General features: G+C 39.8%; 1 protein-coding gene across 1 annotated transcript in view; it reads right to left on the bottom strand.

Moving 5' to 3' along the window:
* Positions 1–24,387, bottom strand: part of COL19A1 (collagen type XIX alpha 1 chain) — a gene marked incomplete at both ends in the record, with an annotated part of 315,931 nt that overhangs the window by 2,252 nt on the left and 289,292 nt on the right. Inside the window, 5 exons of the mRNA XM_080806683.1 lie at positions 5,027–5,155; positions 16,291–16,357; positions 18,072–18,242; positions 20,705–20,749; positions 20,886–20,921. Of these exons, the coding sequence (XP_080662809.1) occupies positions 5,027–5,155; positions 16,291–16,357; positions 18,072–18,242; positions 20,705–20,749; positions 20,886–20,921 (448 nt within the window). The remainder of the gene's footprint in view (positions 1–5,026; positions 5,156–16,290; positions 16,358–18,071; positions 18,243–20,704; positions 20,750–20,885; positions 20,922–24,387) is intronic.

The raw sequence follows: 24,387 nt of genomic DNA, 5'->3' as shown, positions 1-24,387 counted from the left end.
ACACATTTATACTTGAAAACCGTTACAGATATCCAATATAATCCTAGATTTTGGAGACAATAGTGGTTTGAACATTGGTATGATATCGGAAGTTGATACATATTCAATTCAAAATATTACTGGAATTTCTTTTATATAAGTGACTTTCATTTAACTTGTTTGAACAACAAGGAAAAATGTTTATATTTAGGGTCATTTCAAAGCACCCTTCCAATTCCATTATTTAAACATTTCTGCAGTAAAACAACATTTGTTACATAAGATCTATTTGATAGTTCAACCTAGGTCCAACAATTATGAAAAATTATAAAGTTGACCCTTAAGCTATCTCAGTTAAGTGCTGGAGATCATAGGCTAAAAAATGAGGAAGAAAGAAAAAAAGCAAAAGGTGTATGAACTTTCGATTATCAAGTAGATTAATAAGACCGTAACACAATTCCAAATGGAGGCAGTATCTGCTAAAACTTACAAACTCACATTGAGTTCTCAGATTTTAATATAATGCAAAAATGTATTATTCCACATGGATTTCAGTGCATACGGTATCACAAAACAAGAAACAATAATTCTCGTATTTGTAGACTAGGATAACATTTACAATTCTCCTGTCAAATGTAATGACTCATTTGTACAAATTTCTCAGTTCATTAGGTTAATAACTACCCACTATTGCTGTTGAATTGTACAAGCACATGAGAGGCTTTACTCTCAATTTTCCTAATAAGTCTCAAGCTAATTCCTTATGAAGGCTGCCGTAGAGCCATAGGGTCTTATTTATAATTGCTTCACAACAAAACTTCAGATACGAATGCTAATAAAGTCAATAAGAGCTTTTCCATTTACTAGAATTAAGTTCTTCACCCCTTTAGGGGAGGTCTCTCTTGAAATTTGGAAAAGAATAAAAGGCAGGTCTACACGTCAATGGACACCTGTCTCCCTGGCCTGTAAGTACGCACGGTGACAGTCTGATACCACCATAGCTTAGGTGGGGAAAGAAAACCACAACGATGCCCTAATCTACAGCATGTGACTAGTTATGTCCTAGTCATTAAAGAAACTTGGTGCTTATTGGAGTGTTTTAGATGGCAGACTTGATGTACTTTCTGTAGACAGATTTCTGTTTTGACCACAGGGATTTACTTTTAAACCGCAACTCGGTGCATCTATCTGTACACTGGACAAAATGGCCACAAAAGGAGTGTTCCTAGCGTTTGGGGAGGGACCGTTCTTCCTGTGGGGGCCTGCGACACAGCTGACAAGTCGTTCAGCCTCCTCAGTCACAGCTCACTGACGGGCTGCGGCACGCCTCGGTCACGGGGACACACGTGCCTCCCTTTCCTAAGGCCCTTACTGTGAGACAGCGTGACAGGTCAGATCCCTATCGGTCACATGAACGGCCCTATGGGACACTGGCTTACAGAGAACAGAAGGCTTTCTTCGTTATAAACCAATAACAGCAAAACTTTAAAATTTCAAAAGTAAGAACAACCATTCCCAATAATGTCCTTTCGAAATGGATGTAGGACACATAGAATGACTGGATCTGTTTTACGCAACTAACTCTACATCTACTCTGTGGGCGGGGTTCTTTCTGAAACAGGGCTTTCAAGGGTAGCCTCTGCTCTTCAGAAGTTTCAGAGGTGGAGAATCAGTTGTGTTTGGAAAAAGTTTAAATAAAGTTCTTTCTCATAAAACTCGCCCAAGAGGATCAGGTCCGTTGGGAAGATCCGCCTCGCTCATGTATATTTGGAAACCCAGCTGCGTCATGACACTGGGCTTCTTTGATCCTAGTGTGGCACCTTCCTGCTCACCCCCGCTGCACAAGCGATTGGAACCTACGCTGCAGATCCGAGGTGGGAAAGAACACTGAGGAAAGTTCTCTCACTGCGCAGAGGGAAGGCAATAATCAGAAACCCACGGGATGGCTAAAATATAAAGTTGTCTAGAAATGCTTTGGAATTTGAAAAAGACGTCAATGATCACCCCCTTTGGGACTTCAGGGAAAATGCAAATGAAGTGTCTCAACTCAGAATCACAGTGGTTTCTCTTTTCACCGCCAGGAGACCAGGTCACTGAAAGAGGATCCAAGTTTTCAGATCGTCAGAATCTTGGAAGGAGCCGGACCTCCCTTTCACAACTAGGATTGAGTGTGATACTAGTCGCACATCAATGTTCTCATCACTCTCTGCAGGTCTCCTGTTTCTCAGGATGGCACTTGTAAGACCCCTTTAAATTTCTGTCCTGCTCCTCATAAGATAATGAAGGACTCCTTCTATAGTACACATTTCAATACAAACCACTTTTTAAATGAAAGTGGATTTCTTTCCTAATAAACACTGGGGAAAAAAAGTCCCTTGGGAATTTCAGAAGAGCCACCATCCAACAGAACCTGTGAGTGGGCAGGATGTGCTGTGCCAGGCTCGGTGCCCACACTTTCTTTCCCTTTCTGTACTGCTTTTCTCACTTCAATCTTTTCTCAAATTCAATCGTGTTGTGTCACGAAGAGGACTAATTCAGCCAACAGCGTCTGACGTCTGCAACGGACACTGACACTAGGGTAACAGTTTTTATATGCATTTTGTTTCTTTCTTTTGGAGAAAACTTTGAAGTCAGGCAGAGCAAAACGTGGAGCCTATATGCATAACTTCATCTTCTGAACACTTTCTGTCTATTTCTCTACCACAGACAAACCCTTCAATGACTTGTGAACTCTTGGAGAGGCACCAAAAATCAAATAGCAGCCTCTTGTTTTCTTTTGTCCAGCAAGATTTCTTGCTGTTTTTTTTTTTTTTTAAGATTTCATTTATTTATTTGACAGTCAGAAATCACAAGTAGGCAGAGAAGCAGGCAGAGAGAGAGAGGAGGAAGCAGGCTCCCTGCTGAGCAGAGAGCCCGACATGGGGCTCAATCCCAAGACCCTGGGATCATGACCTGAGCCGAAGGCAGAGGCTTAACCCACTGAGCCACCCAGGCGCCCCCCTTTCTTGGTGGTTTTATCAGTATAGCGTGACTACAGGCAAATATTCCTTAAAAATGGACCCCATTTTATGTAGGTGTTTATGTTTCCACAGCCTTTCTGGCAAATTTAAACAAATACTAGAAAGGAGCTATCATATGAAAGTTGAAGAGACAGCTGAGTTAGACTCAAAGATATGTTTGTTAGAAACTCCACGGTGGGACAAAATTTTGTCAATTTTAGCATATGTGCTGCTGGAGTGAGCACAAGCTTTGTCAATTTTACCAAACATCGGTTTTTAAAAAATTGGAAATCACACAGGGAAGTCTTTCCAGTTCAAGAATTGAGTCAAAAAGTCTTGTCAGGAGTAGAAGTAGTCTGGAAGGTTTCTTAAGCAAATGGATAAAACCCACAGAAATCTTTCACAAAATGGAAGATAAATTGAGTGGTGAATAGTCTTTTTCCAGAAGCTTCACTAACATGGCTCTCTTGGCATTGCCTCTGACTGAGAGCCTTCCAGATGGGCCTCCCCTGCATGGGAGGGAAACTGGAGACTGGAGTTTGTGTGGATAGGTGACTCCAGTTCCAGAACTATTTTCCTTGATAATCCTGATTTCTCTACTGTTCTTGTCTTCTTCAAACAGCTATTTGAAGCATCAGTCCATATTTTTTCTGCTATGAGTGTTAACAGTTCCTAACCTTCACGTGGTTTGAGGCATCATCCATCTTTAGATGAGCCTTCAAGCTCTTTGTTCTAGATTCATAGATTCCAACTTCAGAACAGACCTAACTCTCGAAAGATAATAATTAACTACCTTCTACACAACAGTGTACACACAGAAGTTATATCTGTTTCTACACATTTTCCTCCAACTATCAGCCAAACACCTCTACGATCTCAGGGAAAGGTAGAATATACTGTTTAGTTTAGATGAACTAGAATGATGTTTCTGTTGTTCTACATCATACTAACCAAACCGATAGCCTTGTCAGCTGTGACTAAAGGGTAAGACTCTAACAGACCCTGTGACTGGAGATGGTTGTTCTTTCAGATGAGGAAGGGCCAGTCAGTCTCTTGGGCACTTCCTATGGAAAACCAGGCTCATGTTACAGAGAAGCAGTAGGAAGACAGGGAACTAGTGAAAGAAAAAGAATCCTCTGCATAGATGGTATTTTTTGATTGTATTCTCATGCAATTTTGATGTTCACTCTCTGTTTTCTCCTTTATATAAACTTTTGATTACTTTAAGGAGGACCCTTGAACTCCTCAGTGGTAATACATGAAAAGGAGTTTTCCTGGTTTTATTTTTCATGCCATGTACCTACTGGATTTAGTATTTCTTTGTCAGAGTCGTGAATCCTCTAAACCAGGTCTATTTGGTTTCTCTGCTGATTGCTAACCAGATTTCTAGAAAATGGCTTTGCTGGTTTAGTTTAGTCAGGCTATGCTCAAATTCATGTCTTCTATCAAGCTGTCATCAGTGGAACAAAAATTTTTTGCCAATTTAAATAAGGTTTTGCTTTAAAACTTTTAGAAACCATATGGGGAAGGATTCTATAATTTCTCAAAATTTTACTTGGACCTAAATCACTACTGTAGTGGCATCTCTTAAAATTCTTTCCTCAGCTTCTTCAGGTACTAAGATGATTCTTTTTGTTGTCGAACTTACATCAACAGGGAGGCATACACAACTCTGACTCCCACGAAATAATGACATATAAGCCATTATTGTTGCAATTATTTTTAAAACATTATTATTATTATTATTATTAAAACACATTCAGACTAACATTATTATTAAAACACATTCAGACTAACATTATTGTTGCAATTATTTTTAAAACATTATTATTATTATTCAAACACATTCAGACTAACAGCTAGTTTTAAGCTTGAAGATGTAATAGTTAAAAATAAACTTACAGAATGTTTCAAATATGAACAAGATATTCTATATTAAGTCATATATGTGTGTGTGTACGTATATACACATATATATGTATATGCTTATATATTTACTTTAACTGTGATTAGCATGTTCTAAACAAATTTTATACCTGAAGACTTACCTTGGGGCCCAGGGTCTCCTGGTGGCCCAGGTAGTCCATCCTTTCCTGGTGGACCAGGCCTGCCATGAGCCTGAGCAGCCAGCATTGCCGCTGGCAGCTTGAGCTGCGATAGGAACACGGCCATCCTCTCTTTATTTATGAAAGAAAAAACAATACATCATGTAATAGAATTATTTTTACTTCAACATTTTTCAAAAAATTTTACATGAAATTCAACAAGAAAACACTACTGGGTTTTCAGCTGAAGCATATTTAATTTACTAACTGGCGTGATTCCCAAGAGAGTTTTCTTACTGATTGGTCAAACAAAATGGAGTGTATAAAGTTGTCTGAATATAAATGCTGACCACCTGTGCTGATCAGAGGGCCTGAGTATTTTCAGTGCTTCAGAGATATAGCAAGTCTACTGGACAGAACACTAGCCTGGAATCTAATTAACCCTTGGTAATGATTTATGGAGAGAATTTTAGGTTTCTTTTAAAAGATGGTTTTAATAATAAATTTAAGCCACTTTCCAGCAATGTTGTAAATGTGTGTGGTCATTTAAAATATGTTTCAATGATTCTTGGAACACTGAAAAAAGAAAAAAAGAAAATAAAGGAAGTAAAAGAAAAAAATATGTTTACAAAGTCTTTGACATTCTCTTCCAAATGGAATTGGGTGAAGTCTAATTCTATTCTTGAGTGTGGGCTGGAGTTACTTTTCATTTCAAATGAATCAGAAAAAAGCAGAATTGACAGTGTGTAAATAAGCTAAGTCATAATAGGCGCTGTGGCATCCTGGCTGCTCTCTCTCGGATGCTCATTCTGGAGAAAGCCAGCTGCTGTAGAGTGAGGACATTTAAAAAGCCCCACAGAGAGGCCCACATGGGGATGAACTGAGGCCACTGTCAACATTCACGTGTGTGAGCTTGAAGTGGATCTTCTGGCCCCAGTCAAGCCTTCAGATGACTGCAGCCCCTTCAGATGACATCCTAACTGGAACTTCGTTGTACACTCTGAACCAGAAACACAAAATTAAGCAATCCTTCAAGTCCCTGACCCACAGGAAATGTGAGTGAATAAATGTTTGTTGTTTTAAGTTACAAAGTTTTGAGGTGTTTTCTTATGTAACAATAGATAACTCATATAGTACGTGACACTTTATATCCTTGAATAAAACTGCATTACTAATAGTTTTTTTTCTAATAGATTTTTTTTATTGAAAAAAAAGTTCATTGATTCCATATTCACTAATTTCACTGTTTAATTTCTATACTGGGAAAATACTGTACTTTGTCAACAACTAAATTTTGCTTTTATTTATTTATTATAATTACTATTTGAGATTTTATTTACTTATTTTACAGAGACAGAGAGAGAGAGAGAGAGCACAAACAGGGGGAGCGGCAGAAGGAGAGGGAGAAGCAGCCTCTCCATCAAGGAAGAAGCAGGGAGCCCAATGTGGGATTCAATCTCAGGACCCTGGGATCAGGACCTGAGCCAAAGGCAACCACTTAACTGACTGAGCCACCCAGGTGCCCCAGATTTTGCTTTTTTAAAAAAGTCTTATTATACACCCTCAATATTACTCTTTTTTTCTGGTATGATTCCCAGTTAGTTCCATTATTCAGTCATGGTTTTAGTAGGGAGTATGCCTAATTTGGTCAAAGAAAAAAATTCAGCATTGGTGCCAAAGAGCATGCTCTCACTGAAATCTAATTGTAGACAGAGTGAAAACAATAAAGTATCTACACACTTCCGAGAACCTGAGGAAAACACTGAAACAAAGAACACACAAGTTAGGAGAAGTCGACAAATAACTGAGAACATTTAGAAATGTCAATAAAAATAGCAAAATCTTTTGCAGGTGTTGAGTGATGTGACCTTTATGAATTGAGTACTTCTCCCCAAAGCACCGTTGCCTTCCTAAGGAACATGTCATTGACATTTGTCCTTTTGTTCATTCACCAAACTGCCTGGAGCCTAACACTGTTTATCTGGGTCCTAAAGAAATAACCCAGGAAAGGAAGCAAGGACTGATTAAAGGGGCTTCTATAAGGTGAGCTCAGTCATTTGGCCATGAAAGTATCATTATAGGTGGCCTTGGTGTCATGAAACTATTAATACTTTATTTAGAGACTTATTAATAAATCAATAATGCCTTTGGATAAAAGTGAGTATATTACAGAACATCAGTGCATCAGTAACTCAGGAAATTGAAAGGATCTGGAAACTGAGGAAGTTCAAAGAAAATGGAAATATGAAAATATAAAGGAGAATTTTCACTCTAAAATAAATTCCTAAATAAGGCATACCATTAATTACATTAATTAAACATTATCTATAGGCAGGGCCCTGTATTGAACATTTTATACTTTCTGCATGAAGTGTTCTTGTTCAGGAATCCCAGAGAAAGCCTGAAAGAGATTATCATCCTGTGCTATTCTTCATGTTTTATAAGTCCCATACGTTGTAAAGATTATCTGCTGATAAATTTTATTTTATGACTAAAAACTTGTTCCATAATATAAGACATCCTTCTTGGAATTGCTTTTTTGAGTAATCATTCCAAGATTGTACTTATTACTATTGACTTCTCAGTTATAAATTCTACATTGGTCATCATCCAGTTCAATTTTTCCTCAAAACCATATTCAATACTTTACTACCCTAGTAATTAATTTTAGTGAAATCATTAATGCAAATTGATCCAAAGCCAATTATAAATGCAATCTATCACTGGATTCTTTATTTAAACTTGCTTGGTTTGTTTATATTTTATATATCTCACATTTAACAAATAGACTATAGGCATAATTGGATTTAAAACAGAAACTAGAGCAGGGCAAATCCTTAGCATGACAAAAGATATTCACCGTGGCATTTCTTTTTTTTCTTTTTTTAAGATTCTATTTATTTATTTGTCAGAGGGGGGCGGAGGGAGAGTACAAGCAAGGGGAGGAGCAGGCAGAGAAAGAAGCAGGCTCCCCACTGAGCGGGGAGCCTGATGTGGGACTGGGGACAGAACCTGCGCCAAAGGCAGCCAGTTAACCAACTGAGCCACCCAGGTGTCCCTTTTCTTTCTTTTCATATATTTTCTTCAAAAAGCAAATTCAAATGAATTCATTTTCAAAACTAATTTACACCCAATTTTTCAAGGATACATCCAGTGTATAAGAAAAAAATGATTCTTTAAAGAATTCAGCATGGGTTTTGTGCAGACAAATCTTCCAGAAAATTTTTTTACTGAATTAAATTAGTGTTTACTTTGTAGGTAAGACCAAATGACAGCAACATTCTGGAAACTATAGTTGCCAATTAGAAAAGTCAAAGGCCAAATCGTAAAGACCTTGTGAAGAGTCACTCCAATTTTCTCCAGCCTCTTTACTCACTTGAGCTCATTTGGCTGAACTGTCCAGGCACATTTCACTTAAGCAGTTATGTGTGTTTTACAGCCTTCTGTAAAGAGCAAATTATCCCCTAGTAAAACCCCTTTTTTAATAGGCTTTCGATAAAAAATTTGTTTAAAAAATGTAGGCCCTTATGCTGTTTGAGAAAGTAAAACAAACTTATTTTCAAATAGAATTATTAAAGGAAAAACACTAACAAACATGGGCTATTAGGTATAATTATCCAAGGAGCAATCAGTCTACACTCCTTTTCTCAAATAATAAAGCAAGTAGAATGGAAGTATCACATCCACAAGATGTGAGTCTCTGGATGCAGACTGATTGACAGGGATGGGAGAAGACCGAGGCAGATCTGATGACTCATCCCCGTGGTGATACTAAATTACAGGCCTTCGGGCAAAACTTCTTATCCACCTGGGATATGTTTGGTTGATGTTCATACATTTGTTTCCAATAACTAAATAGATAAAACAAGTTTGTAATCGGTATATAGTTAAAGTTTTGCAAATCATTATATTGAATGTAGATATCTCTTTATTATATGAAATTGTAAACTGGGTGTTTTACAAACTAATAGGAAATTCAATTCAAAACTCTATTATTTGTTGTTTTGCACTTAAAAGAGATATATATTTCAGTACAACTTTTCTTTTTTTCAAAATATATTTGAGAGAAAGAGCACCCACGAGAGCAGCTGTGCAAGTGGGGGAGGGGCAGAGGGTAGGGGAGAGAATCTCCAAGCAGACTTCCCACTGAGCGCAGAGCCAAGGAAGGGCTTGATCTCACCACCCATGAGATCAGGGCCTGAGCTGAAATCAAGTCAGATGCTCAACTGACTAAGGCAGCCAGGGGCCCCAGTATAATTTTTATTAATTTCAGATATATCTCTTTGATTACCTTCAGTATCTAAACACAAATATTCACAGTACAAATTTTTACCTCTTTAAGGTATGAATTGAATTTATAAGTAATTTGCTTTAGGTGGTTTTTAATATTTTTAGTAAAACAGAATTCTTTTAGATAATTACTTCTAGCTATAAATTATCTGGGTTTAAGATATACTCAGAAATAATCATTTAGCAAAAGGATAATTACTTCTTCTGAACCTTACTCTAATGCTCTATAATTTAAAATAATATGTTTTTGAGCCTCTAAATAAATTATAAAGACCTGTATTCTTTATTGCTTTTCCTCTGTTTTCAGGGAACTTTGGTCAATTAAACCATTTTTGTCTATGCTTTCTAATGAGGCAGAAAATTGAAGAGTTCAGATTGGAGCTTACATAAACCATACACACATATTACATCTGCCAATGTAAACCCAGAGCAGCCATTTCAACAAATAAGACCAATGGCTTGCCTTCCTGAGAGAGTGGACTCATCAACATAATGCAGACATTAATATTAATGTGTTGATAAACTATATTATGTGGAGAATGAAGGGGCATTTGGACCTCATTGAGCCCATGTCTACCTTCTATTTCACAGAAAGAATTTATAACTGTTTTCAAACAAAGGAATTCATCATTTTCTCCTAATGCCCATTCAAATGTTTAATTGCCCATTTTCTTGGTATGGCTTCAAGTTTTCTTTTGTTACTCTATGATGGAAACAGAAAGCAGTCAATGAGCATTTCCCTTGGGAAATCAGTCATCTACTTGATGCTATTGTTACCTCTTAGCCTTCAGGTTAAATAACTTTTGCTCATAGGTTTGGTAATCTGTTTTGCAAATCACTTTTTGGCTTCGCTATCCCAGGGCTTTTCCATACATCTCTTAAATGTGGAAACCAAAATTAGATACGATTCTCTCCTAAGGGGCAGGAAATATCAGAAAGGTAATTTTCCTTTCATATATTTAAGTAATTACTCTCTAGTTTCATTTTTTTAAAAGATTTTATTTATTTATTTATTTGACAGATAGCGATCACAAGTAGGCAGAGAGGCAGGCAGAGAGAGAGAGAGGAGGAAGCAGGCTCCCCACTGAGCAGAGAGCCCGATGCGGGACTCGATCCCAGGACCCCGGGACCATGACCCAAGCTGAAGGCAGAGGCTTCAACCCACTGAGCCACCCAGGTGCCCCTCTAGTTTCATTTTTAACTGTGAGTTGCACAGTATCATTTGGTGGATTCATATTCTTCTTGTGGTTCACCATAACCCAAAGGTTGTTACTGCTACATTTTATTTCTGATCTAATCCTTTGCCACATTTGTAAGCATGCTGCTTTGAAATGTTATTGTGGGTGAAGACGGTGGATTAAACGCATGCACCTGACTCCCTGTAAAGCAATAGTAAGATTTTTCTTCAAGGCATAAAAGCATAAGAATGGGGAGAATATGAAAGAAGATAACACATCAAAATTTTGGAAGCTGAGAACCAGATGGCTGAGTGACAGTTGACTTAGCAGACTCAGGAAAACCAAATCTTTATTCTAGAAACTGACAAATAACCTGTTCTAAACCCCCAAATCCTTAAAAGGCTCAGGGATTGGCAATGTGCATTACTTCTGGAAGTGTGGTAAAGGAGGGGAACTAAAATCAAAAGAATTAGTTGAAAACCTGTTTAAGAAGTAATGAATGGCAAAAATTGACAACGCAAGAAACAACAAATGTTGGAGAGGCTGTAGAGAAGAAAGAAAAACCAAAGAAACTGTTGGTGGGAATGCAAATTGGTACAGTCACTTTGGAAAACTATGTGGAGGTTCCTCCAAAAATTAAAAATAGAGCTACCCAGGGTGCCTTGGTGGCTCAGTGGGTTAAGCCTCTGCCTTCAGTACAGGTCATGATCTCAGGGCCCTGGGATTGAGGCCTGCATCTAGCTTTCTGCTCAGTGGGGAGCCTGCTTCCCCCTCTGTCTCTGCCTGTTTCTCTGCCTATTTGTGATCTGTCTCTTTCTCTCTCTGTAAAATAAATAAATAAATCTTAAAAAAAAAATAGAGCTACCCTATGACCCAGCAATTGCATTACTGGGTATTTACCCCAAAGATACAGATGTAGTGAAAAGAAGGGCCATATGCACCCCAATGTTCATAGCAGCAATGTCCACAATAGCTAAACTGTGGAAAAAGCTGAGATGCCCTTTAGTTGATAATGGATTCAGAAGATGTGGTCCATGTACACAAAGGAATATTACTCAGCCATCAGAAAGGATGGATACTCAACTTTTGCATCAACATGGATGGGAGTGGAGAGATTATGCTGAGTGAAATAGGTTAAGCAGAGAGAGTCAATTATCATATTGTTTCACTTATTTGCGGAACATAAGGAATAGCATGAAGGACATTAGGAGAAGGAAGGGAAAAATGAAGGGGGGTCGGAAACTGGAGGGGGAGATGAGCCACGAGAGACTCTGGACCATGAGAAACAAACTGAGAGTTGTAGGGGGGAAGGCGGTAGGGGGCCGGGTGAGCCTGGTGATGGGTATTAAGGAGGGCACATATTGCATGGCACTGGGTCTTACATGCAAACACTGAATCATGGAACACTACATACATCAAAAACTAATGACGTACTGTAGGGCGACGAACATAACAACAACAAAAAAGAAATTTTTTTTTTAGTCTTAGAAATTTCTTTCTCTATACAGCTAGGTAGTTGTTCCTCCCCAAACCTAGCAAAAAAATCCTGAAGGTCTATTATCTGAAAAAGGTAAATAGATCATGTGTGCCCTGGGGGGCCTCCAGATCGCACTGCGTCTTGGGCTTCCCTAACTAAAAACAAGAAGAATAAATGAGCTCTCATTTTCAGTTGTATTCTCCTACTTTGCTCTCCAAATGCTGGCAGCCAGGCAGGATATGGAAGCGCTTCCTCTGGGGAATCTGGCCAGAATAAGAGGAAAGACTTAAAGGCACTGAAATTGAAGTCTCAGTTAAAAAGAGCAGTAAGACTACCCTACAGTGAAGCTCATGGTTGGCGAGTCCCACCATTCACTCATAACTTTCGATTAGGTTTTTAGAACTTCCTCTTTTGTATGAACAGACATCCAAGGATTACTGGCACTAAGGAAATCCTATAAGCTGAACAATAGACCCAAACAAAGAAATGGAAAGGGGCAAATTGAAAGAAATAGAGGCTATGCTGTGCAAAATATTTAAAAGGTATATGTACATCTTCAAGATGTGTATCTATCAGAAGCAGTGTATATATATGATGCATATACATACACCCATGTAAATGCATTTCTTATTTGTTGATATGCAAGAGAGGTGTTACACTTGAAACAAGAGAACCCAATGATATGTATTCATACATAGTCACAGACATATGAAATATGTGTATGGAAAATGGAGAAAACATAGATAAAGGGGCATTCCTGGACATTGGTTCTGGAGGCAGAAATACTGCTCAGGGACACGGAGCCCTAAACTTCCTGTCCTCCCACAGTCGCAGTTGGTTCCAAGTTTGTCTCTAGAACCAAGACAGCAGGATACGTGTCCACATTCCTGCATAGGCTGGTGAATTCTTGTGTGTTGATGGAAATCTCCAAGTATAATAGGGTGGTGTCATAGCAAGAATTAAGCTTCTCAGATAAAGTTAGTTAATTTGTGGGGGTAGCTGAAAAGCCCTCATAAAGCCAAAAGAGCCTAAGCTGAGACACACAGTATCTTGCACTACTCTGCGGTCACCTTATTTGCACAATAATTTGACCTGTTGGCTAATCAAATAGGGAATTTAATTTAACTTTGGATTAGGTGTATATTTGTCCATTGTGATCTAGCAGAAACCCAGACTTGGGGTTGGTAGGAAAGCACCTTCTTCCACCTTGGGTAGGTTTGAGATGGGGGCATCGGGCTGCTGAAGGAGGGCTTGGTGGCCTGAGGCAGAGCCCGAAGTGTTAGATCTGTGGGAAGGGACCACCTGAGAATCCCTAAAAGGAGCTGGAGAGCCCAGGTTTGGGGTTTTGGTCTAGGTGTCACCATAGGCTCCGGTGCGGACCTTGAGTGAAAGGATGATAAAGTGGGAGAGTGGGATCTCTCGAGCCCTCCACCTTAGAGTTTGGTTTTGAGACCAGACATGCAGCTGCTGAAGGACCTCACCAGGCTGGAAGAGACTGGGGACGGCTGGGGGATGGATGGAGGGAAGCCAGAGGAGGCCTGGAGGAGCCTCTGCACCCTTTGCTTCCTAATAGGCAAAGAGTGACTAGGAGAGGAAGCTGGACAGTACAGCAGAGGGGGAGCCCACAGACTTAGAGAAAGTGCAAGCCGCAGAGCCTGCCCCAAGACCGATGGAGAGGGGTCCAATTCCCCTGATCTCTCTCCTCAGGAGAGTGCTTCGCAGGAATAATCTCACCATGGCCTGTGAGGGGGCAGCTAGAAGCTTTCTATGGGTGGAAGTGGCACGTCCCCTCTGCTGAATGCAGGGTCAGGTCACCAGGGACCATGCCTTCATCCAGTGTCCCCTGGGCAAAATGAACACCTCCCACATCTCAGACTAAATCTAAGGTTGTTTAAGGAATTGAAGTTCCACATTAAAGCTACCTGAGATAAAGCGATGGTGGACACTAGAGCCCGTGGTCATTAAGAGTTAAAGGAGAATTTGAGATCACAATTCAAAACCATTTTTGCCGATATTTTCCCTTCCATGATGGTGTCTACTAAGCATGTGGACATTGAGGTCCTGGAAGTCCTGTGCCCAGGGCTGGCTTCAAGGACAAGCCACCCGAGTCACAGGGAATCCCTTGCTCAAAAGGGCTCTGTGCTTGGTGTAGTGTTTAACTGTGGCTCTCTGATAATTCTAAATCATTTTTGAATCAGGGCACCTACATTTTTATTCTGCATCGAGTCCTGCAAATTAGCTGGACCTGCCTATGCATCTGTATTTTTTCAGTGCTTCTCTGGAGCACCTGAGAGGCCTTTTTCTTTTTCAGGCAGCTGATGCTTAAGGAATGCTTGTGGAGAGGGAATGTTTGGATTGCAAAGTTTGGAGGCTCTTTCATGATGCTTGATTCAAAGATCCAAAAAAAAAAAAAAAGTAAAAAAGGATTTCTAGATTGAAGGGCAACATTAAAATAATAAAGAGAAACCTGGTAGCTTGAAACAAAAACACGGTGGACAATTGTATTAATGACTTATCATGCCAGAGCATGGTAAAGATACTTAGTAGAGATCAACGTAAACTGAAATCAACAGCATGAATTCATTACCTTTAAAAAAAATTTTTTTTTCTCTATTTTGTCATTGAAGCAGCCAAAGTTCTTGGGTTAACTCTGCTCCATCTCCAGTGCTCACGAGAAATAAGATAACATACACTCAAGCATTGAGATTTTGGTCTCTAATACTAATTACTGCTTAAAATAACCAGAGCTTCTTGGAGAATAGCTAATTCCATGTTTGCAGTAGGACGAGTTCCAGTGAAGTTGGGGCATTTTGTAATCTTACTTTTTGTAAAATTCAAAAATACATATTTAGTTTAGCAAAGAAAGGAGGCTGTGCTAAAGCAGCAGGAACCGGGAGAGCCAATGTGGATTCATTTTTTAAAGACAAAAATTCCCCAGTTTATTAAGATCACAGTTGAAGGATGTGATCTTGATTTTAGCAAGTCATTTGACAAAATTGTGTGATATCTTGGGAACAGATAAAAAAATATAGAGTGGATTTTTGAAAACTATATATATGGATTCAGAGGTCACTGAAACAATAGATTAATAGAATTTACAAGCGAAGATCAGGAACGCAATGGCAGTAAGAAAGGCCTAATCCTTGACTCTTGACTCTTTCCTTCAACATTTCTAAACAAAATGGAATGATGACATGATTATAAAATTCAGAAATGGCACCAAGTTCTGAGGGTCAGCCCACCTGCCCTACAGTAAGACAACATTCCATAAGATAATTTCAGTTTGGGACAATGCGTGAACATAAACCTTTCGAAATGTAATATAAAGAAACATTAAATCACACACTTAGATTTTAAAAATGGACACAGTGCTCAATGAGAAACACCTCATTTGTAATAAAAGTTTGTGTAAATAAGATCCAGGGTTGTTAGTTAACTGGAAAACCAAAATCAAGGAAGGCTTTTTTTTTTTTTTTTTTTTTTTAAGGGATCCTATCTTATGCAGCATTATTGAAGTGTCTGTATCAAGGGTTAGAAAACTTTCTCTGCAAAGGTCAGATAATAAATGTTTAAGTCTTTTCAGGCTATATAATCCCCATGACAACTAGTCAATTTTGCTACCCTAGCATGAAAACAAGACAGAGAAAATTCATAAAAGAATGAGTCTGACTATGCTCCAAAAAACTTTATGGAAATAAATTTGAATTTCAGATCATTATCACATGTCATGAAATATTCTTTTGAGTTAAAAACATTTTAAAATGTACTTCCTACATGCTCCTCCTCCCTACCCTCCCCCACAAAAAAGCAAAAACCATTGTCAGCTTATGGGCCGCACAAAAACTGGGTACAAGTGACTTTGGCTGGTGGGCCACAGTTTGTTGACCTGGGTCTAGATCAAAACACACTGTGCTCTGCCTTGGTCAAAATACTCCTGGGTGAACGAGGGTCATTTAAAAAGAGTGGTGACAGGACGGGCTAGACACAGTTGCACCATAGAAGAGAAAAGTAAGGAGGAGTACCATAGGTATGGAAAAATATTGTAAGGGCTGTCATGGGACTAGAGGAAGACACTTCACCTGTGGTATTTAACAGACCAGGAATGAGGAGAGAAAGTTAGAGAGAGGCGCGTTTAACTCAGTGTAAGGAAGAATTTTCTATCCAACACAGATGCCCCATCCCCCCCCCCCCCCAAAATAGGTTGCCTCTTAACATTGTTGTTATATGGCCATCTTTTGAGAGAGTGCTGAAGGGATCCCCTTCAGTGGATGGGAGGTGGTAATTGGTGAAAAATTCAGAAATGTTTATTAAGTAGATCTAACCTTCAAAAATCCTTAGAACCTCTTGATTAATATACTTCTTTATTTCTTCCAATGAAACCGCATCAGCCTAAAGAAGGGGGAAAAAGGTCTTAAAATTGAGCATAGCACAAATGAATAAAGACTAGAAATCCTGGGTTTGTGTGCATACTTGAAACTTCTGTGGAGACACATTTAACAAACAAAATACTTTTGGCAGTTGGCTCTATTAGGCAATAAGTATCTTTGTTTTGATCAAATGCTGAGAAGAACTTGAAGTGCATAATTGCTTTAAAAGCCGTGGGCTGGAATCATAACCAGTGACTCGAACATATTTCTTATTAAATGGAGAGACATGGCTTCATATGATTAGGAAAGACATTTCCTATTACTTCATTTTCTGAAGTTACAGAACTTGAACAGTGTTATCGGGACATTAATATCCCAGGCACAGTTTAACTTCTAACCAATCCCTGGGCACTGGTAAAGTCAATATCTAACTGATACTATACATCTTTAAAGGAAGAGAACTCCAAGTATGCTGGATTATTACTTATTAAGTTTTAGTCATTTTTATGGTATAGTTTATCCTGTAATTTACACTTTGTGAGCATATTTGTATTAAGCAATTTTCCTTTTTTTAATAGAAAATGCTATGGGACATGAGAAAGAGAAGTAGGTAAAGGATGTCAGTTGAATTTTTAACCCCTTAACAAATGAAGCTACATGAATTTGGGAGAGGACCTAACATTTATAATAGTAACATTTTACTGTAGTACCTTGATATTTTTAAAAAGAGAGCTATTATTTTCCACGATCATTAGGATTTCTAAGTATTTTATTGCTCCTCTCTTTTTAGGGGTTATTATCCAAGTGTATCTGTGTGACATTAAAGACAATATGATGGGCTCATAAAATGATGATTTCTATAGGGCAGTATAGTTCCAAAAATGCTCTCTTTCAATATTTTATTTTCATGGTATATGGGACATATGAACTTGAGTTAATGTATCTAATACCAATTACTGACACAGCACTGAGAACTCATTATACAGGCTTTATTCAAGTAGAGCTTAGGGAGAATGGATAAAAATAAAGAATCTCAGTATTGTGGGTATGCCCCAGTTGGCCCTCCATCTGGTGTTGGCTGATTATCTGAGGACAGTGTGTCCTTAACGCCCTGCCCCGCCCTTCCCCGCCCTCCCCACTCCAGGATCCACCTTTCTCCCTGACAAGGATGTTTTCTGATTAAGTTCCTCTGTGAATGGCCATCCACCACACCTCCTGAGAGTATTAATAATAACATGGGCTTCCTTAACCAAACGCTCCTTCTTGGCCCGTCTTCCACATCAAAGTACCACTCAGGGCAGGTTTGTGGTTCTCATATTCAACAAATAGAGTTTTCATGTAAAACAGACATATGTCGTCTGTGTAGTGTAGGAGACATTATAGATGGTATTTAAGAGCACGGCTTTGGAGTCCGTCAGACCCGAGTCTAACCCACTAAATAAGTGTGACCCTGAACAAGCCAGCTCTGAGTTTTTGCATTCGTCAAAGTGAGGCGGACAGGACACTGAGTTGTGAGGCTCTGTGGAGGTGATGTAGAGGAAGTACTTAGCGGAGGGTCTGGTACATAACTTGAAATAAGTGGCAGGTATTGCTACCCTTGTGGAGATCAATTTAGGTTCATTTTATTTCTTTTAAAAGGATTATGATTGCTTTCTCTGGGATGAATTCTGATTTCTTTCAAAGGGATATGAGGTCAATGCTAGCCAGGAGCTGCTGGAGCCCTTGACACTACTCACTGGAGTGCCGGGGACGCCTGGATTGCCTGGAGGGCCTTGGTGTCCGGGGGATCCTGTGGAGCCCTTGTTTCCGGGTGGCCCCACAGGACCTATGGCTCCCTTCATGCCTGGAAGGCCTGGTTTCCCCTGTTCACCTTGTGGGCCTCTGTCTCCTGGAATTCCCTGGTCACCCTGTTAAGGAAGAAGTTAATCAGAGTGATCTCTTCTAGAGCACGCAAGCTGTGGATAAGAGCAGAGGTTCTGCATTCATACTGGCACTTGCTAGCTGTGGCACCTCAGATTCCTGTCCCATAAAGTGGAGATATTAATAATACCCACGAAGGAGGGTGATGCTGGAAATGAATGAGTCAAGTCCTTAGAACAATGCCTGGCATGTTGAAGGCACTCCATAAAAAGCTAGTGACAATGTTGGTTGTACTTGATCGCTAGTCTAGAATGATGACACTTTTGAAAGCCAACAGCAGCTCTCACTTCAGGCCTGGGTCTCCTTGGTAATAACAAAGGAAGATGGCCAAGAGGATTTTGTACTTGAATGAAGATGGTTACCAAGATTTTATGCTAAGTAAACACTTCAGGACCCTCAAAATCCTTCCCAAATCATGTGCGTTTCTTCTTCTTTTACCTCTATCAGAATCTTTATTAGATTCTGTGGGTTGGTTTCTTTATTTGTGTTTTGCAGTTGTGTGAGTGTGTGTGTGCATGTGCATACACACTGTGTCCCAAAGATAAACAACTCAGAAAGATGAGAAAGGAGAGCCTTTGAAAATGTTCAGAGCAGGTGCTTGGGGTGGAGGGTCATCACTGAGATCATATACTTAATAAATAAATGAACTACAAGAGAATTCACTGAGTAAAGTGCCATAGTAAATTAGGTATAAGATAGTATTAGTGGCTTGACTATGATAAGAAGTTTATTTAATGCTGACTTATCCAGCAAGGTGTCTACTACTGCATGTGTTTGTGCATTAGAGGATGGGGGGGGGCATCAGGAAAGGGGGGTATATATGTACCATAGTATGTTTCAGTTAGACATATTCCAACTACTCATTCTCCAATGCCAGAAGGTGATGACCACACCAGATATGATGGGATGGTGCACTGAGGCTGCCGTGTATTTCATTGTGTTATTCTTATTTGTGACTACCGTGCAAAGGGCCCAACTCCACTTCTGTTGATTTAAAAAAAAAGTAATGAAAACAGATGAACAATTATAGGGATCTATTTGATCCTGGAATGAAGAGGTGTAGAAAGAAGCCACATAGAAAGAAGAAAAAGAAGATGGGCCTAATTTCAATGTTACTCTCTTTGTTATAAAAATATATCTGCATAAAGGTGTATCAACTCACATTTGGGGAAATAACAGGATGTTCATTATAGTGATGTTTATTATTATGAAAACTGGAAAGAACCTAAATATCCAGAAAAAGGAGACTGGGAAAGTGAAGTAAGGTATATCCAAACAGTGGAATAACATATAGCCACTAAAAGTCATATGCAGATCTGTATTGACTGACATGGAGAGATGGTCATTATATACTGTTAGGTGAAAAAAGTCATTTACAAAACAGTCTGAACACATTTTTGGAAGAGCATATATTCTTTTGCATCGATACATTAAGTATATATGTATATCATATATAAGAGAGAAATAGAAATACGTCCAAAATAGTATTTGTACAAATTTAAGAATCCTTATCTCTATGCAGGGGGATAATGTAGACTTTTTTCTTTCTTTTTTACTTATATTGTCTCTGTTTTCATATGACCTTCAGTTATCATGAATTACTTGTGTAATAAGTAAAAACGAGTAAACTAGACACCAGTACACAAACACACATATGCAACATACTAGCAACCCACCCAGGAATTCCACTGAATTACAGTGCTCGAATCTTTGCAGTGTACTGACTCCAACTCTATTAGAAAACATTAAGGTTCACTAAAGAAAATAACGAGAAGTTGGAACAACACCAACAACCAAACCAATTCCAATAAAAGCATATGACAGAATTGGCATGACTCTATGTGTTCGGTTCCACTTTCCACTGCTCTACCTCTCCACACCACTCCCCACCCCTTACTCGACTTTATATTCTGTGAGATCAGGGGTTCTCAACGAGGGCCACTCCAGTTCCCAGAAGGTGATGTCTGGAGACATTCTTGGTTGTCACAACTGGAGGGAAGATGGTGGCACTGATCTGCTGGCTAGACGCCAGGGATGCTATGAAACATCCTACAGTGCCCAGGGTGGACACTCACCGCAAAGAACTGTCCACTCCAAATATCAATGGTGCCGAGGTTGAGAAACCCTACTCTAAGGAACAAGAAAATGGGTGATCGCTATCATAGGAATATATGTCCGAGACAGGAGGATCAAAGCTTTCCCAAGTGGACTAGCACACTAGACTTAGTTCTCAAGAAAGGTCATTGTTGTAGGTGTACCTGCCATATGGCCTGCTTCGGGGTCCTTCAATGGGCCTGTTTTATGCCTAGAAGAGACCTTGGATCACATACACCCTAAACGTGTCATACTGGGAGATTTGCAGGGATCCACACACATATTGTGTAACACAAAGGATGAGGCAGCTGCAGCAGACAGGATTAAATCATGATCAGAAGAGTAATATACATACACGTTCTCCTTTGGGGCCTCTATCTCCAGGTTTACCCATGACGCCCTGAAAAACAAATGTCAACACTAAAAAATCACTGCTTGCCAAGATTTTTCCCCAGCCTGCTTAGTCAAGTATTTTGACAGGTACTGCAAATGAGGTTTTACATGAGACTGTTTATCTGAAGTGGTATTTTCCATACCTGAGCACCGGGCAATCCGTCTTTCCCATTTATTCCCTATAAAGACAGAAGATGATCAATATTCCTAATTCTACATCAGTAGACATAGTTAAACACAATAAAAGGGTAAAGTTTTGAGGACCTAATCATCACATTTCTGCTATTTTGGTGAGGGAGTGGGGTGAAACAGAAAACGAAGTTGAGAGAGTAGATGGTCCGGAGTTCAAATTCGGGCTCTGTCACAGACAAGTTCCATTTACTTCAGGCAATTTACTGACTCCTGATAGCATCTGCTTCTTTACTTATAAAGTGAGGATGAAGTCATTATTTGAAAACTCAGGATTTGGTAAAGCAACAGAAAATGCCCAAGTCACTGTAAATAGTCCATGGGGTTATTTTCCTTACTTATTCTCTTAGGTACAGTCTGAAAAGTAAGGTGGCCCGTGGTGCTGGGTGGCTGGTGGGTGGCATTTATTGTTACCACCCAACAATTTTCTAGCAGAGAGAGTCATTCTCAGTAAATGGTCTCAGTTGCTGCTGGGGAAATTTCATAACATGGCCAGAGCACGATCCTCCTATAAACTGTCAGCCAGAGAACAATTTGTTATTTTTCAGTGGGAGAATATGAAAGGAAAGTAGGAAATCTGTAATCATGGTTTCTGAGAGCATTAAGTAGTGTTTTGGTTTTTATGTTTATTAGTAAACTGGAAGTTTCTTAAACTTTACAAGGCCGTCCCGGAGGTGGAAATAAAGGCCCCTTCTCAGAGATTTATAAGACGGAGAAAACTTGTGGCGGGGAGATGTCAGAAGGAAAAGCACTCGGGGTCAAATCAAATACCTAGAGTTCAATAACAGATGTGTTTTTGAGATTTGGTTTGAAGAGAGAGATCGAGGTGAGGGAAATGATTTCTTAGCCAGCAGGCAATTGCATGGACATGTTCCTCTGAAAAGCCTAGGAGAGTTTTGTTGTGCTGGAATGGATTTTATGAGGATGGAACGGCAGACAAGCACATGTTTTCACTGCTGTAAATTACACTAAAATCTGTCACAGTTGATAACCCAACCACAGTCCCCCAACCTCTCTGAAACATCTGGGAATTATGTAGAGTACTTTAGCTAAGAACACGTTACCTGCAGTGTGTGGTTCAAAGAATTTGTTACATCCAGAAACACAGGCAACAAAGATAAAGCTGATTAAGGAGAGGATGTGGGGGAGGGGAGGACACAACCCAGCTGTATCACTTGAATAAAAGAAGATATATCTAGTGTTAAAACGTAATTCATGCTTTTGGTAACAATGTAAGAAAAGAAACCGTACACTCTTTCTTTCTTTTTTTTTTTTCCTTTTTTGGTCTTTTGTAGTTCATCAAAGACTATCGTGTGTGTTTTCCTTTGTATGTAAAGGTGTTATTAACTTGCTTTCCCTAGACAAGTACTGCTTTTAGAGATTTTTAGAATAACCTGCATGGATTTGTTTTTCCCTCCTTCAACTCACTTATCTGGAAGAACTCCACGCCTGGGTGTAAGCAGCCTTTTGTCTATCACATGTCTGCGTCTGAGCACCTGGCTGTGGTTGAAGAAAAACTCATGTCCTTGCTCACTTGTTCCTACCTAAACGAACGAAGGCAGAGTGCAAGTATCCCCTCTGTATTATCAGGCTATCCTGGACTTCCTGATTCAACTCCCTCTCCTTCTCTCCCTAAGTATTCTTTCACAGATTCTCCTGTCTTCAGATCTCCAGCATCACCACCTGATTCCTTACACCCAACCAATGACCTCGACTCTTTTTCCACTGAGAAAATATGTAGGAGAGAAATATCTCTCCTATAGATCCAACCCACACACATTTGTACACATTTGTACACCAATGTCTGCCTGTCCCCTTCCTCCTGATGAGAAGGATGAGCTGCCCCTGTTCCTTGTGAAGGCCGATTTTCTTTTTTTTTTTTTTCTTTTAAGATTTTGTTTATTTATTTGACAGAGAGCGATCACAGTAGACAGAGAGGCAGGCAGAGAGAGAGAGAGGGAAGCAGGCTCCCTGCTGAGCAGAGAGCCCGATGCGGGACTCGACCCCAGGACCCTGAGATCATGACCTGAGCCGAAGGCAGCGGCTTAACCCACTGAGCCACCCAGGCGCCCTAAGTGAAGGCCGATTTTCACTTCTGAATGGAATACCAGTGTTCTCCCCTTATTCAAATTATCTCCACTCCCATGGTATCATCAAAACTTCCCCTCTTGACTGGATCGTTCTTATCAAGATGCAAGCGTGTTGTAACCTCTCCCACCAAGGACCACCACATTTCTAAACCCAGTGCAGAACTGTCAGCTCTCACATGATTTATCTAGATTCATCATTTCTCTGTCTTAAAACACTTAGTTCCCTAAACATCCAGGAAACCTCATTCACCTGGTTTCCTTCATATCTCACCAGCTGCACCTTTTCAGATTTTTTGGTGGGTCTTTTTCCTAACAGTTGAAATGTTTTCTTCCCTCCCAATCTGCAGGGACTACATTTCATTCAGACTCAGGTTTAAATACCCAAATCAGTCTCTCCAGTCCTGACCTCTCCATTAATTCAAAATATGTGTATCTACCGCTTACTCGACATTTCCAGTGGATGTCTACAAGTGCTTGAAGTTGAATGTGTCCACCACAGAGAATTCTTGATTTTCCTCCCAAACCTACCCACCTCCAGTAGTTCCCATCTCACCCAAAGCGCCACGGTGACATGGCTGCTCAGACCCCACGCCACAGCTTTGACTTATCTCTCCCTCACATTCCACTTCCGGTCCATCAGTGAATTTGCTGACTCTCCCTTTGATGTACATCCTAAACTCCCTTACTCCTCATGATCTCCCTGTTCTCCCCATCACTATTTCTCATGGAGATTATGGTGATGTTTCCTCACTGTTCCGTCTGCTTGCATCCTGCTTCCTGCAGTCCGCTCTCCACAGAAATGATGAGAGTGATACTCTGGAATGTACTCCCGTCATTTTCCTTCCCCACTACAAATGCTTCAGTGGGTTTCCAGATTGAAGCTATTTTTTGAGTGTCTCCCAGGGCCAGGCACTGGCAATGTGTACCATATGTCATGTTACTTAAGTGACTCACAAAACCCTCTGAGTCACAATTCAAACCCATATCTTTCTGACTCTCAATTGTATATGCTTCCTATATTTTTATGTTGCCTCTCTGAGGAGGGAGAGGCCAGGGAGCACTCAGACCCAGAGGTTTCCCAGAGGTACTGACCCAGCCTTGTGAACTCTGTGCTGCTTGTTCACCTACAGTATCCTCCTTCTCCTAATAGCGCTTCCTCCCCACACACAAATAAACAAGCAAAGGGAGCAGTGATGTTCTGTCAAGAGTAAACCCGAGAGACGGCTGCATGTCGTTCATCTTTCTGTCCCCTTCCTCATGGCCCAGCACATACTTAGCAAACAGAAGAGACTAGATGAATATATGTTGAAGTAAACTGAATAAGTAAAATGATTATTACCATGTTATAGCAATATATATCAGTATC

The sequence above is a fragment of the Martes martes genome (assembly GCF_963455335.1).
Source record: "Martes martes genome assembly, chromosome: 6".
NCBI classification, from domain to species: Eukaryota; Metazoa; Chordata; class Mammalia; order Carnivora; family Mustelidae; genus Martes; species Martes martes.
This window is presented reverse-complemented; position numbering and strand designations above follow the sequence as displayed.